This window comes from Ostrinia nubilalis, chromosome 2, assembly GCF_963855985.1.
Source record: "Ostrinia nubilalis chromosome 2, ilOstNubi1.1, whole genome shotgun sequence".
Lineage (NCBI taxonomy): Eukaryota > Metazoa > Arthropoda > Insecta > Lepidoptera > Crambidae > Ostrinia > Ostrinia nubilalis.
The window spans coordinates 10,344,026-10,358,232 of record NC_087089.1 but is presented as its reverse complement, the minus strand read 5'-3'; the positions used below and the strand labels follow the sequence as shown (position 1 = coordinate 10,358,232).

The 14,207-nt window shown below is 34.9% G+C and overlaps 1 protein-coding gene across 1 annotated transcript; it reads left to right on the top strand.

The window, feature by feature from the left end:
- Window positions 1–6,235: 6,235 nt before the first annotated feature.
- Window positions 6,236–11,288, top strand: LOC135077724 (flap endonuclease GEN). Its single transcript, XM_063972301.1, has 13 exons — window positions 6,236–6,326; window positions 6,437–6,531; window positions 6,669–6,876; window positions 6,971–7,060; window positions 7,430–7,583; window positions 7,843–7,975; window positions 8,200–8,361; window positions 8,550–8,693; window positions 8,882–9,025; window positions 9,343–9,511; window positions 9,841–9,985; window positions 10,085–10,162; window positions 10,273–11,288. Exons 1-13 carry the CDS (start codon window positions 6,264–6,266, stop codon window positions 11,238–11,240), a joined length of 2,553 nt encoding a protein of 850 aa, XP_063828371.1. The 5' UTR covers window positions 6,236–6,263; the 3' UTR covers window positions 11,241–11,288.
- The last annotated feature ends 2,919 nt before the right edge of the window (window positions 11,289–14,207 follow it).

The window sequence follows — 14,207 nt, the reverse complement described above, 5'->3', positions numbered from 1 at the left end:
TTGAGTTTGAGTTTTTAACCGGCGAATTGATTCGTGTGAAGTTATTTTCTCAGATTTGGTGCAATATTACTGTAAATAAACTTTTCTGTCGTTTACGTTGAGTTGATTAAGTTCCTCCGTATCGGGCGTGATAAAGTTTGCTGTTCAGTGTTATGTTTTTTGTGAGATAGAGACTCTTTTAAATAAGCTGTGTTTCAACTTCTACAGAAGTTTAAACTCTTATTTACTTTTCTGTTTAATGGGTATGTTATCTACTTACTTGAAATATTAGATCTATTACAAATCTATTTTTCATTAAAAACAACCCTATGTGATGAAAATGTAAATGTACTTTCAAAACTGGTAAATGCATGAACCAGGGCATTGACACTGGTTGGAGAGAAATTATAGGCTTTGTTTAATTAATACCTATTTCATTTTAGGCTTCTACTGATAATGGAGAGTAGAAACAACAAGAAGTGCGTTATTTGTAATAAGAGGCGAAGTCGTGGTGGATCACCCTTACTTTTGAGTAGGTTTCCTCTGGATTCTGACCGGTAAGTTTCTAATAACACTCATTTATTACAAGATAATTTTACTGATTGTGTAAACTTAAAGGCTGGGATTAATATTTTTAATCATACAGTAAATAACCATAACCAATTTTTAATTTCAGTATTTTGTTTCGTACTCTGTAAATGAATTGCATAACAATACTAAAAGAAATTAGTTGATGAATAAATTTCAGTTTGTTATTCTTTTTCTTTTCTAATAGGTATTTCTTATTTCAGTTGTCGAATGTGGGTTAAAAATGCTGGCATAGAAGACTTAGCATATGTACCTATTGAAAAGTTACACCAACTGAAGTTTGTTTGTGGTGGGCACTTCACTCCTGAATCCTTCAATGCCAAAGGAACTCGGCTGAAGAACTCAGCTATTCCAACACTGGAATTGAGAAATCCCATCTTGCCAGATGAAGTTTTGACAGAGTTTCCTCTTCATGTAAAAGACTCCAATAAAGAAAACCTCAAGACAGGTATGATGATGACTTCAATTATTTTTTTTAAATTTAATTTACTATCTATCAATTTTTCTGAATTATTTAGATGTCTTAATTAATTTTCTTTGGTTTCCAAAACAAACCAACCGAATGCAATTTAACAAGGTTCTTTCTTTGTAACCACAAACATGTGTTGTATGCTTATCAATAAATAATATATAATTTCAATTATTAATTATATCTATACTTTGTTACAGTTCTTTATGATCATTCATATTGCATTCCAAAGAAGTCAAATCCAGTTGAACGAGGTATGTTTATCTAAAATTATACTAATAATATAAAAAGGAAATATTTAATTGTTTGTTTGTATTTGATCGGCTCCGTAACTCGAAGCCAAGATAGCCTAAAGTGCGGGTTAGAACCCCACAGCTTGAATATTGTAGTAAACCCATTAGCTTAACACAATTTAGCTTAGAATGTGTGTTGAGTTAGAGGGACTTTAGTAATTTGTGTAATACAAATTCTTCAAAAAAAGTACTGGACCAATTTGAAAAATTTTAGGCAATCTACATTAATTAGCCAGGTCAGCTAGTTTAATATAATATTTATAAGCTAGTAATTTTTAATGTGAGCAAGACATGTACTAGACTGATTGTACCCTAAAGTTGGGTAAGAACATGACATTTTATTACCCAATTCACATTTCATTATCTGCTTTCAGTTCCCCTTACAACTACAACCAAACAACTAAATTCAACATGTTTGGGAGCTGTGGATATACCAGATTCTGGTATTTCTGCGAAAACAACTTTTGAACCTCTTCCTTCTACTTCCAATGCACCAGAACATATGACCTATAAACCCATTACTCATGGTAAGTGTACAAACTAATTATTTACCTTCTAAAATATGCCTTCCCTCAAACTAAAGAATGCCACCCTGGATGCGTTCTGCAGTCTGCAGTCAGGTCAAAATGAACTTATTATGTACAACATTCTAGGTTTCTGTACATTTTATATTAATGCGATTTGACCGTGCGGATACGTACAAAGAACGCAAAGCACACGTGACTGATTGCCTTATCACGACCACTTACAGATTGTCTTGACATACCCGCAGACCGCATCCAGAATGCAGAACATTAAAACCTCTAAATGCCTTTAATTTAATATTATGTCATTGTTATTGAAGAAGGTGGGCCCACGCTTCATATTTTATGAGAAGAGCTATCATTATCCTGTCTTTGCATTTTTTTAAAACTTGATAATGATTGATTGATTTGGAAATAATATGTTTCATAAAACAACAAAATAAATTTTAAACTAATTTGCATATTTATAATATTTCAGATGATAAAAACATTTGCCATCAAGATGCACAGGCAGAAATATTAGTCCACAGTTATAAAAGACCTAAGAAAAACATTGAAATGAAAGGTAAGATAAAACATACCTAATTTAAAAAACTAAGTAAAATTGCTGATTAATTAACCAATATTCAATTCAATTTGCTTTAATGTTGTTTTTTTTACTAATGGAAATGTTTTTATTACAGACACTTCATCAACATTTACAATTAAAGAGAAGAGGCTTTGGCGACAGTTACAAAATGCAAAAAAAAACAATAAGGAATATAGCGAAGTCAAGAGTGAATTTAGACAAGTTAGATTCGGAAGTGCTGACATCGTTAAACTCTGATTTTTAGTTCGACGGAATTTTGACATTTCAGAAGTGTTGTCAACATTGAAACATTCCCACTAAGAATGGAGAGCATTTTCACAAATTAAAAAATAATCCTTTCTTGAATTTAAGGTTTCACTTGAAAAACTAAGGCTTAAAAATGTACTGATCATTTCAAAATGGTAATTTGAATTTTTATTATCATATTATGGAAGTTACAAAAAAAATTGGGAAATTATTTTTCTATTACTGGAATCCCTGCCCAATAATCCATGGGTTACAAACCTTTTTTATGAAAATCCTTTTGTTAATAAAATCTTAGCTTCATAAAATAATCAATTTAACAAGATGCCAATTTTATAATCCAAGTTGATTATGATGACGACAATGATGATTGATGATCAATACATATTTTCGTTTATGTTAATATGTTGTTTTACTGTGTTAAAAACACGTTTTTTTCTATTTAATCTCTAAAATGTACATAATAATTAGTGTACATTGAATTCACAATACAAACAATAGTTCATTCTTGTAAGTTGTACTTGATGAAATTTAATTTAATATTATTTATTATTAATTCTAAGCAAAAAAGGCTTATTACATCTGAATTGTCAAAAAATGACAGCTGTCAGAATTCCGTCGAATTAAAAATCGGACTATAGTAAAGGATGTAGTGCAGAATAACAAAAAAAAGTCACAAGGAAAAAGATGGACTTTAGCCAACAAAATATATGCTTTGGCTATATTTAAACGGTCCCCTAAAGCATACCGCTATATGCAAAAGCTGTTTACGCTACCAAGCACTAAAACGCTCCAAAGGATTTTAAAAAATATACCAATGGAGCCTGGTATAAATAAAAATATAATTGATATGTTAGAGGCAAAAGCATCAAGTATGCCAAAGGAAAATAAATATTGCTCGTTAATATTTGACGAGATGGCGTTAAAGAAACGGATAATTTATAACGAAATTGCTGATAAAGTGGATGGCTACGTGGATTATGGAGAGGGCGAGAACATGGGACGAGAAAAGAAAATTGCAGACCATGCGTTAGTGTTTATGATACAGGGTGCTAAACATAAATACAAACAATATATTGCGCACTATTTTGTGGAAGGCACAATATCAACAGCAAAACTGGCAAAAATTATATCGGACATCATCAAAAAATTAAAAGAAATCGGATTTATGGTTCTAACAACAGTTTGTGATCAGGGATCTACAAATATAGGAGCTCTTAACATGTTAAAAAGAAACTGTGGACAAGGCATAGATAGCAACTTTTTCTCTGTAAATAATGACAAAATTTTTATAATCTATGACATCCCTCACTTGTTCAAATCATTACGAAACAATTTCTTTAAAAGTGGAAATATGTCTTTCGATGGAAAAATTGCACAATGGAGGCATTTGGTAGTTGCAGAAGAACACAACAGAAATTTTTTAAATTTTAAAAAACTGATTAGTACCATTGTAAATCCAACATTCAAAACTAAGATGAGGGTGAAGTATGCTGCGCATGCTCTGAGTAATACCGTGGCAGCTATTTTAAAAATGATGGCATGGAAAGAAGTTTCTGATTGCAATGATACAGCATTTGTGATTGAACAGTTAGATAAACTATTTGATTGTACAAATGGTCCATCATCTTTAAATGACGTAAAGAAAGGGATCCGGGAAAATGTTTCCACATCAAGTAATCACATTGAGTCTTGGACCTTTTATACTGATAAGTTAAAAACCATAAAATTTATAACAGCAGAAAACACGATACTAAAAAATGTTAAATGCGTAAAGGGATATCAAATATCTATCAAATCCTTAAACGATATTTGGGAAAAGTTAAAGAACGAAGGGTTTAAATATATGAACCTTAGTCAGTTCAACCAAGACTCTCTGGAAAACTTATTTGGAATCATTAGGCAACACAGTGTAACCAATAGAAATCCCACTATCACTCACTTTACTGCAGCGCTTAAAACAAGCATGGTTACTGGGCTGAAAGTGCCTCATAGCAGAAGTGCTAATTGTGAAGCAGACAACAATAAACATATGCTGGAATATAAAGACATTTTAAAAACTAATTTAAAAACAACAGAAATAAAAATTAATGTTCAAGATTCCACAGACACTGAATTTTATCCTGTGTTGTCTATCCCGGACCCTGAAAACTTAGAACAGCCCATTGAAAATTTGTGTAGCCTTGAAAACCAACCAGTAGTATATGTAAGCGGGTATTTAGCTGCCAAACTATTACAGAACAGTTCTTGTTTAATTTGTGAAGAGTGTTTGAGCGTGAAAACTCCTGTTGACAATGATTTGTATGCATATATATCTCTTCGCGAATGGTGGCATGATAAAAAAAGTCTCGTTTATCCAACAATTCAATTATGTACCACCGTAAATGAAGCTAAACAATTTTATCATGACCATATTGCCGACCAGATATATATGGAAAATGTTGGAAAATTCATTTTCTTAATGTTGAGTACAAATTGTAATTTTAGTTGGTTTAAAATATGTCAACAACATAATAAAGAAATTTATGATAAGATGTTTAAAATATTAAGTTACCTTTTTCTAAGAAAAAGTTGTAAAATCATTAATGACAGCTTCATAAAAAGTGAAAACAATTTTGCTGACAAAAGTAAAAAAGCACAGCAACAAAGCATTGAAAAGTAATCTTGAGGCTGAGGTTCGATCAGCTGATAAGAAAATTAAAGATGTTTATAAATAAAAATCCTATTTTTTCTTAGAAAAAGTTGTGAAAATAAAAGTTTACAAAATTATCATTTCTGTACTTTGTTATAATTTTCAATAATTCCTCATGCCTACAACTGCTATGTCATGTTCAATACTTATTGTAATATACCTATTTTATTTCAAAATAAATAATTTACGTTACAAAACTTCGTTTTACTTACACATAGTATAAAATAAAAATAGTAATCATTAAAATATTGAAGGTTCCTATACTAGATATCGATATGCAATTACAACCCTAGCAAAGTATCGATAATCGATAAGTTATTACGAACGTCACTAATACTGTCAGAAAATAAGGCATTATGTTGGTAGCTCCGCCTGTAGTTTGTGCGGTTGGTAAAGATTTGCGGGTCGTTCTCTAAAATGCATATGTGTGCGTGAGCTCAAAAAATATCTATGGAGTGCCGTCTCTTACTCTTTTATGCTCTTTGGCTGTTACCGTAAAAAAAATGTATTGGATACGTCACTTTTTTGGAGTTTAGCAAACGTGTCCTAGCCGAAAACATGCTGAAGTTTTCGGCGGTTGCCATGGCAAGATGGCAATCGCCATTTTGCTAGCAAATTCTAACAATATTATCGGCTGAACGCAGCCAATGTGAAGAGGCTTCTATTGAATGCGGCCTTGGAAGCAAATAAAACTCTCCAATTAAAAATAGATAAGAATTTATTTTGACCAATAAAAATCAAGCTGTCATTATATTTCCATAGTAAGTATACCGCGGGCTCGAAAAGCCTTGTTTTAGTTGTTTGTTGTTTTTTGAAAATTGGTGGTTTGAATTTTTTGTTTGTAATTATTAATGATAATTTATTCTATTAATTTACGCCTACGGATATGGGTATTAAGGGATTGTGGACCGTGTTAACACCTTACAGTGAGAAGAAGTCGTTACATGAGGTTATTAAATGGAATTAAACCTAACAGCCTTAGATTAATAAAGCTAATCTAAGCTAATAGCTTTCTAACAACATTAGAGAAAATGAATTAATTCTCTTATTAATTTATAGATACGTGGTGAAACTATAGCAGTAGATCTATCAGGATGGGTATGCGACAGTCAAAATGTTACAGATTATTATGTACAACCAAAATTATACCTCAGGTAAATTAAAATTTGTATTTTAAGTAAACATTTCACCGTAGCAAAATGAAAGAGTAGAACTATTAATTTATGAATAGAGTAAACTACATCTGGAATGTGTTTATTGTTGGTTCTAATGAAACTTGTTTAATTTTCAGAAATCTTTTCTTCAGAACAATCTACCTGTTATTAGCAGATATAAATCCGATTTTCGTGCTTGAAGGTGATGCTCCAGACTTGAAACGCGATGTAATGGCCGCTCGGAATGCCATTCAGTTCCGAGGTGCAGCACCTCGGTCTGAAGCTGCTGTTAAAAATAAACGGCCAGATGTGGGAAGGAAAAGGTTCAAAAATGTTCTCAAAGAAGTATGAATAAACCTGTTTTATTTCAGTAAAATAATGGCTGAATAAATGCTATTGCTAGTTCAATTTATTAATCTTTAGGGAATTTTTTTTTTAGTGTGAATCGCTGCTGAAATGCATGGGTGTACAATGTATAAAAGGAAGAGGAGAGGCTGAAGCTACTTGTGCCCAGCTAAACGCCCAAGGTGTTTGTATTTTACTTACATTTTTATATGTAGATTAAAAATATTTTAATGTTTTAATAAGTTTCAATAAAATGGGTTCCCAACAATTTCAAAGGGTGTTGTTAATCAAAAAACAGTTTGGGAAGCCTTGCTCTAGATCTCTTAATGTACAAAAAAGTAATGTTAAACTTGATTTCTCACTGACATAGAATAGTAATACAGTTTTTACATTGATGTCAGCCTGATCATCACTTACCATCAGGTGAGATAAAGCCAAGAGCTTCCTCGTTGTGGATAAAAAAAAGAAATTTTTTCAAGAGGGACCACAAAGCAAATACAAATTAATTAAATAAGATTGTTAAGTGCTATAATAAATAAAACGAACATTCCAGCTAGTGGACGCAGTGATATCGCAAGACTCGGACTGCTTCGCGTATGGTGCGCGGCGCGTGTACCGCAACTTTAGCGTGTCGAGCGCGGCGGGCGGCGGCGCCATGCAAGGTTCCGTGGACTGCTATGACGCCGACAAGATGTTGAGGGCTAACGGTAGGTTTACAATCAAATATCCTATCAACCAATATCAACCATAGGTATATTTTTGAGATTGGGCACTGGATTCTTTTACGTTTGAGAGAATTTCCCTTTAGATGATACATTGGCCTTGGACTATAGGAGCCTACAGGGCTGGATTAACCATTAGGCAGAGTAGGCAACGCTATGGTAAAGGCAAGTGTCAGTCCACACCATTATGTTGACTGGCTAATCGTAAAAAACCTATCAGTAACTATCATATCACTTGTTTCAGGATTTGGCCGCAATAAAATGGTGGCGCTAGCTATGCTCTGCGGGTGCGACTACGGCGTAGGCGCATGTGGATCCTCGATAAACACTGCCGTTGCATTTATTCACACTGTCGACGAAACAGACATTATTCCTAGGTAAGTATACTTATTTGCACAAAAAAATATACTTCGGAATTTATTGCTTATTTCAATAAATTTAATGGTCCTCGTCCACGGCGACTTTTTGTAGCGATGCAGTCGCGCTGCTGTAGCGCGTTAGTAGCGCGTTGGCATCACTTCTGTAGTGCATTAGCGATGCTGTCGCGCGTTTCGTAAACGCCGTGGGCGAGGGCCCTAAATAAAAGATTATTTTTCAACAGGTTAATATCCTGGGTGAGTGACCCTGACCGCTACGAGAAGCTGTCCCGCTGGGCGACCGCACCGGGACGCTGCGACCGCTGCGGGCACGTGGGACGCACGCACCTCAAGAATGGCTGTCCCGTTTGTGGCACTAACAAGGGATGCAGCGACTTAGGACATAAGTAAGTTAATATCCTGGGTGAGTGACCCTGACCGCTACGAGGAGCTGTCCCGCTGGGCGTCCGCGCCGGGCCGCTGCGACCGCTGCGGGCACGTGGGACGCACGCACCTCAAGAATGGCTGTCCCGTTTGTGGCACTAACAAGGGATGCAGCGACTTAGGACATAAGTAAGTTAATATCCTGGGTGAGTGACCCTGACCGCTACGAGGAGCTGTCCCGCTGGGCGTCCGCGCCGGGCCGCTGCGACCGCTGCGGGCACGTGGGACGCACGCACCTCAAGAATGGCTGTCCCGTTTGTGGCACTAACAAGGGATGCAGCGACTTAGGACATAAGTAAGTTAATATCCTGGGTGAGTGACCCTGACCGCTACGAGGAGCTGTCCCGCTGGGCGTCCGCGCCGGGCCGCTGCGACCGCTGCGGGCACGTGGGACGCACGCACCTCAAGAATGGCTGTCCCGTTTGTGGCACTAACAAGGGATGCAGCGACTTAGGACATAAGTAAGTTAATATCCTGGGTGAGTGACCCTGACCGCTACGAGGAGCTGTCCCGCTGGGCGTCTGCGCCGGGCCGCTGCGACCGCTGCGGGCACGTGGGACGCACGCACCTCAAGAATGGCTGTCCCGTTTGTGGCACTAACAAGGGGTGCAGTGACTTGGGACATAAGTAAGTTTTGTGCTGCCATTTAATTAACAAAAGGTTAATAACAGCTGCGCACGCACCTCAAGAATCAAATGGCTATTCCATTTGAGCCACGTAAGGTGGAAATCGGCCACCAAAGCGGAGCAGAGCAGAAAAGTGTGTTGAATAACTAATCCGAATTTATTATTTCCACTATTCTATTCTATAGAAAAATTTGACGGCCCGACACTTCTCGGCTCCGCTCCGCCTAGGTGGAAACCGGGCCTTAAAATCATTTCCCATGTCACGTAGCAATGTAGACATTAACCTCAATTCTCTGATTACAACTCTCCATTCACCAGAGCAAAAGTAGCAGAAGTGAAGCGAGAGTTATCGCTCCGCTCCCGCGCAGTTTCCTGCGGTATGCCGTTCCCGGAACCAAAGGTTATGAAGGAGTTCCTCAACAATATCCCGGAACAAATAGACGTTGAACGCATGAAGGCCACGCCTCCTAGTTTGATACAATTTATGGTAAGATTTTTGTATTAAATAGAGGTTTTTGTAGCAATGAGGAGGCTCCTGATGTTATACTTTGAACTACACCATTCTTCCCATTAAAATTACTGCGAGTTCCAAAACAGTCAGATATCCCCTCGTATAGTTTGGCATTGGTTGAGTAGTCTCAACCTTCACTGGTTGGGTTTCATTGGAGCAAAATTGTAGACCCTGGCTAAAAGAGTTACTGATGGGATTAGTTCTGTGCAGAGATCGCCCATGCTTTGTAGTAGTAATTTCAATACACATACAGTGCTATTAAAATAAAAATAATTTATAATAACAAGTTTGTTTTATCCTTGCAGAAACTTATGTCAAACAAACTAGAATGGTCGGAGAAATATTGCGTTGAAAAATTTCTACCTTTGCTCACCAAGTGGCATCTTCAAGAAAATGTACCTCGCAGAACAATTAAACCTATGGTTATAAAAAAGAAAAGACACCCTAGAGGTAAGAATACTAAAAACATAACCCTCCTTCTGGCGCAGTCGGATAAAAAGCTTTCTTATATCGAAGATGCTAAAATAATAAGAACAAAATTTCTTGCAGGTGTCCCCAGCTATGAAGTTATTTGGGAGGATATAGATGGCCTGTATGAAGGCATAATACCAGATGACCAGTTTGATGGTAAGTGTTTATTTAGTTTAGTTAAGTTTATTTACTATTGAGTTATGTGATTATACTGATTATTAACTATAAATAATATGACATTGAAAGTCCTATTTTCATTGCTACAGAGGATGCGGACCCACAGTCAGTATGGACAACAATAGAAAGGCAGGACCTTATGCGCCAGTACTATCCAGAACTCGTAGAAGCATATGAAGAGTCTATCAAGAAACCACCAAAAGAAAAGAAGACACGAGCAAAAAAGAAGAAAGACGACAATCAACCCGAGAAACCAAAGAGAAAATACACTAAAAAGACTAAAAAAGTTATCGATACTGATGTGGCCAATCTTAGCGGTTCGTTCAGAAATATCGACTTATCGACAAAAGCGTGTGATCTCAACTCTAGCAAAGCCAACTTGAGCGTGTCGGTAAATAGACTGAAAAGAAAACTGAAGACAAACTCAAAGAAGAAACAAAAGACAATCGAGAGTTTTATAGCCAAGAAACGCAAAAAGTCCATAGGAAGTACAGTGAATTCGTTGAGATGTAGTCTTAAAAATATGTCGATTAAGGACGCACCCGAGGACATGTATCGTGAATTTTTGGATGCAAATTCATTTCAGTGTGAAAAAAACCCCATAAAATGCGATGATAAAGAAAATCATCTGCTTAGTATGTTAGACGCTACCATAGACGATGATGACAATGAAAATGATTTATCCGATATCATAGACAATATCGTCTCTAGAACATCACACGCTAAAACTGCTAAAATGAACAATAATTTAGTAAGACTTGTTTTCCAAAATAAGTTTTCAACGCCTCGAAAATCAGTGCTGCGGAAAAGTGTATTGAATGAAATTCATAATCATTGTTCTACGCCAAACGGTAGCCCGATTAGAAGAAGTAGCTTTAATTTTAAACAAAGTCTAAACAATTCGCGACAAAGTAAAGTCAATACAAGTTACTTCTTTGACAAATTAACTGAAGATCGTGATGCTTTTGAAATGTCCGTAGAATATAACAAAAGCGTTGTTTCAATTAAAGACTGTGATACAACCGTTGACTATAGTTTACCTGATGTTTGTTTCTAAAATCGTGATGTATTAACAAAATTCGTAATAAAGTCGTATATTTTATTATGTTTTTTCGTTTTCATAACATGGAACCAAAACAGGGCGTATCTTAATCTTTGTCGCAGACATCATTAAGGTTTTATTATGAAACTGCACTCAAGCACATACACGAGAATAGATTGGTCTTTTAAGGAAAAACGAGCGACCGTTTCATACTGCGAGTCAAATGACAGCCAACGCCATCTAGTTTTCTGTGGTGACTTTACTTAGGTGGCAGTTAGTTGCATTCAATACTTATTAATTTATTGCATGACCATCAATGTATTAATGTAAGTTTACTCCTGTCTCCGAAAATCCAACAACGAAGAAGACAGAATAATTGGATTTTCATATTAGGTTTCACACAATACTACTGAACATAATTATGCTGTGGTCTGTTTATCCAGAAATCCAATTGAAATGCTGATTTCTAAGCGCGTCTACTCGCGTCCATCTGAAATTGTAAATGAAGATTTAGTTTTGAATGATAATGCATTTCAATATTTAATGCAAGTGGGTTCTACTAATTACAATGAACATTTTAGAGGTGTTTGTCCATCGTAATCAAATGTCAAGAGAATTTCATTATTAATTTAGGATTTCAACAAAGTTTATGACGAATGACGATGCTTTAATCGAAATTAAGATTTTATAACTAAACTAATAAAACCTTACTAGGAAATTTACCTTAATTAATTTGCACGAAGGGGTACCTAACAAAGCTTGCTACGAAACTGTAAATGCTACGTATTTGAGTTTCTCAATACATAACAGCGTAGACAGAGTTATTCCAAACATGTTTCATTGAAACGGAACAAAAGGAAATACTTACCGGAGGAATTAGGATAGTAACTCAAAAGTATTTTATCTAAAGTGCGGTAGTTACACGCTACTAAAAATGCCAGCTTTTGAGAAAACTTAGTAGTTTTTGACCTTATCCATTGTTAAAATCGATAAAACACCAGTGCGGCTCGCCGCAACAACTATGTAGCTCATTTTAATTAGTTCGTTCCACGGACTTTGTTTGAATGGAAATTTTATACATTATAAACCATTCCTTGTTTTGGCTCTGCACAGTATGTTATGAGACTGTATAATCGGACATTCTCATTTATTTGATGAACCGTATAGAGCTCAGTTATACAAACATGATAGTAAAACTCCCGTTTGAAAATTCCAAGTAGTTTTCGCGGTATAAAAATTCAAAGTTACCTATTTTTTTACTTCAAAATTATGCAAAAATATTCTCACTCGTTAACTAATAACATTTAATTCAGAATTGTTATAATACTTCATAGAGCTCTTAAAACTACACGTAATAAGCGTATTAAGTGCTTCGTAAACGCATTCAGTTAATTAGGAAAAATGATTTTAGTGATTTTAGTTTTTATTTTTTTTCTCAATTATACCTTAATATATGCAAACATTTTTAATTGCAAGATATAGTCTGATATTTAATCTAATTGTATAAAAAAAATTAGCTTTAAATTCCGTGATATATTTGAGGAAAATCAAATTGAAAATATACGCCATATAGAATTGTAAATTTCCCATCACTTTTTAATAGCAATATTTCTTTTGGATGTTTAAATATCATCAGCTCGATTGTACCAAATTATTTATTGTATTGACATTCGATTTACATGGGTTTCAAATCGATGAGAAAATTATTAAAGGTAGGATAAATTCGACTTCCTAGATTTGTTTACATACGTTTTTTAGTTAGTTACTTACATACAACTTAAGTTAATATAAGAGTGTTAAAAAAGAAAAAAAGACTCGACTTGAGAACCTCCTCCTTTTTTTGAAGTCGGTTAAAAACAATGTGAATGTGACTTTTTAGAACCTTCAACACTATGCACATAAAAGGCGGGATTTGAAACTTTTTAGACATGAATTATTCCTTCCAAAATTGTCAACCCTAGACTCGTTATTAAGACGTTTTATGTTTTTTCTCAAATATATCACGGAGTTTAAAGCTGATTTTATTAATACAATTAGATTAAATATCAGACTATATCTTGCAATTAAAAATGTTTGCATATATTAAGGTATAATTGAGAAAAAAAATAAAAACTAAAATCACTAAAATCATTTTTCCTAATTAACTGAATGCGTTTACGAAGCACTTAATACGCTTATTACGTGTAGTTTTAAGAGCTCTATGAAGTATTATAACAATTCTGAATTAAATGTTATTAGTTAACGAGTGAGAATATTTTTTCATAATTTTGAAGTAAAAAAATAGGTAACTTTGAATTTTTATACCGCTAAAACTACTTGGAATTTTCAAACGGGAGTTTTACTATCATGTTTGTATAACTGAGCTCTATACGTTTCATCAAATCAATGAGAATGTCCGTTTATACAGTCCCATAACACACTGTGCTCTGCTATCCGGTTTAATTGAAAATGTATTAAAATTTTCATTTCAGCAAAAACCACTATCTAGGAACATGCAAAAAAGTTGTTAATAATTCCAATAGCCTTTTATAGTGTCGTCAATTTAAATACAGAGATACCGAATTGAATTTACAATTGGACTTGTAATTATTATGCATTATGAAGCCATTTCAAGCTTTCTTGCAAATAAAAATAAAGTTGGCAAAAAATATCGACCGTTACCTAAAAAATATTTAATTTTGCATATTATTTGGATATCTATGTGTTTCTGCACATAGTCCTAAAAACTTATTAATTAAGTTTCAGAGGATACAGTCAATTTTGTCTCATTATGCAGCTGTAAGCTGTAACGCTTTTGTTTCATTTTTATCGACCAGCAGAGCGCAGCGCGGAATTAATAGCGGATCGTGTAGCAGTGCTATTTGATGCATTTAGCTCAGTAATTTGCGAAATATCAGCTTCCCCGGCGCGGTATTCACGTGTAGAGCTTTGCATACAAATTGGAATATAATTGCGCTGGTTAAATGACTAGCTGATCATTTA

What these genes read in the sequence shown, in the direction of transcription:
- LOC135077724 (XM_063972301.1), top strand. Translation starts at nt 6,264, where the DNA reads ATGGGTATTAAGGGATTGTGGACCGTGTTAACACCTTACAGTGAGAAG. An exon ending in TCAAAAATGTTCTCAAAGAA is followed by an intron (nt 6,877 to 6,970) that starts GTATGAATAAAC and finishes TTTTTTTTTTAG; the next exon opens with TGTGAATCGCTGCTGAAATG. An exon ending in AAAGAAAAGACACCCTAGAG is followed by an intron (nt 9,986 to 10,084) that starts GTAAGAATACTA and finishes AATTTCTTGCAG; the next exon opens with GTGTCCCCAGCTATGAAGTT.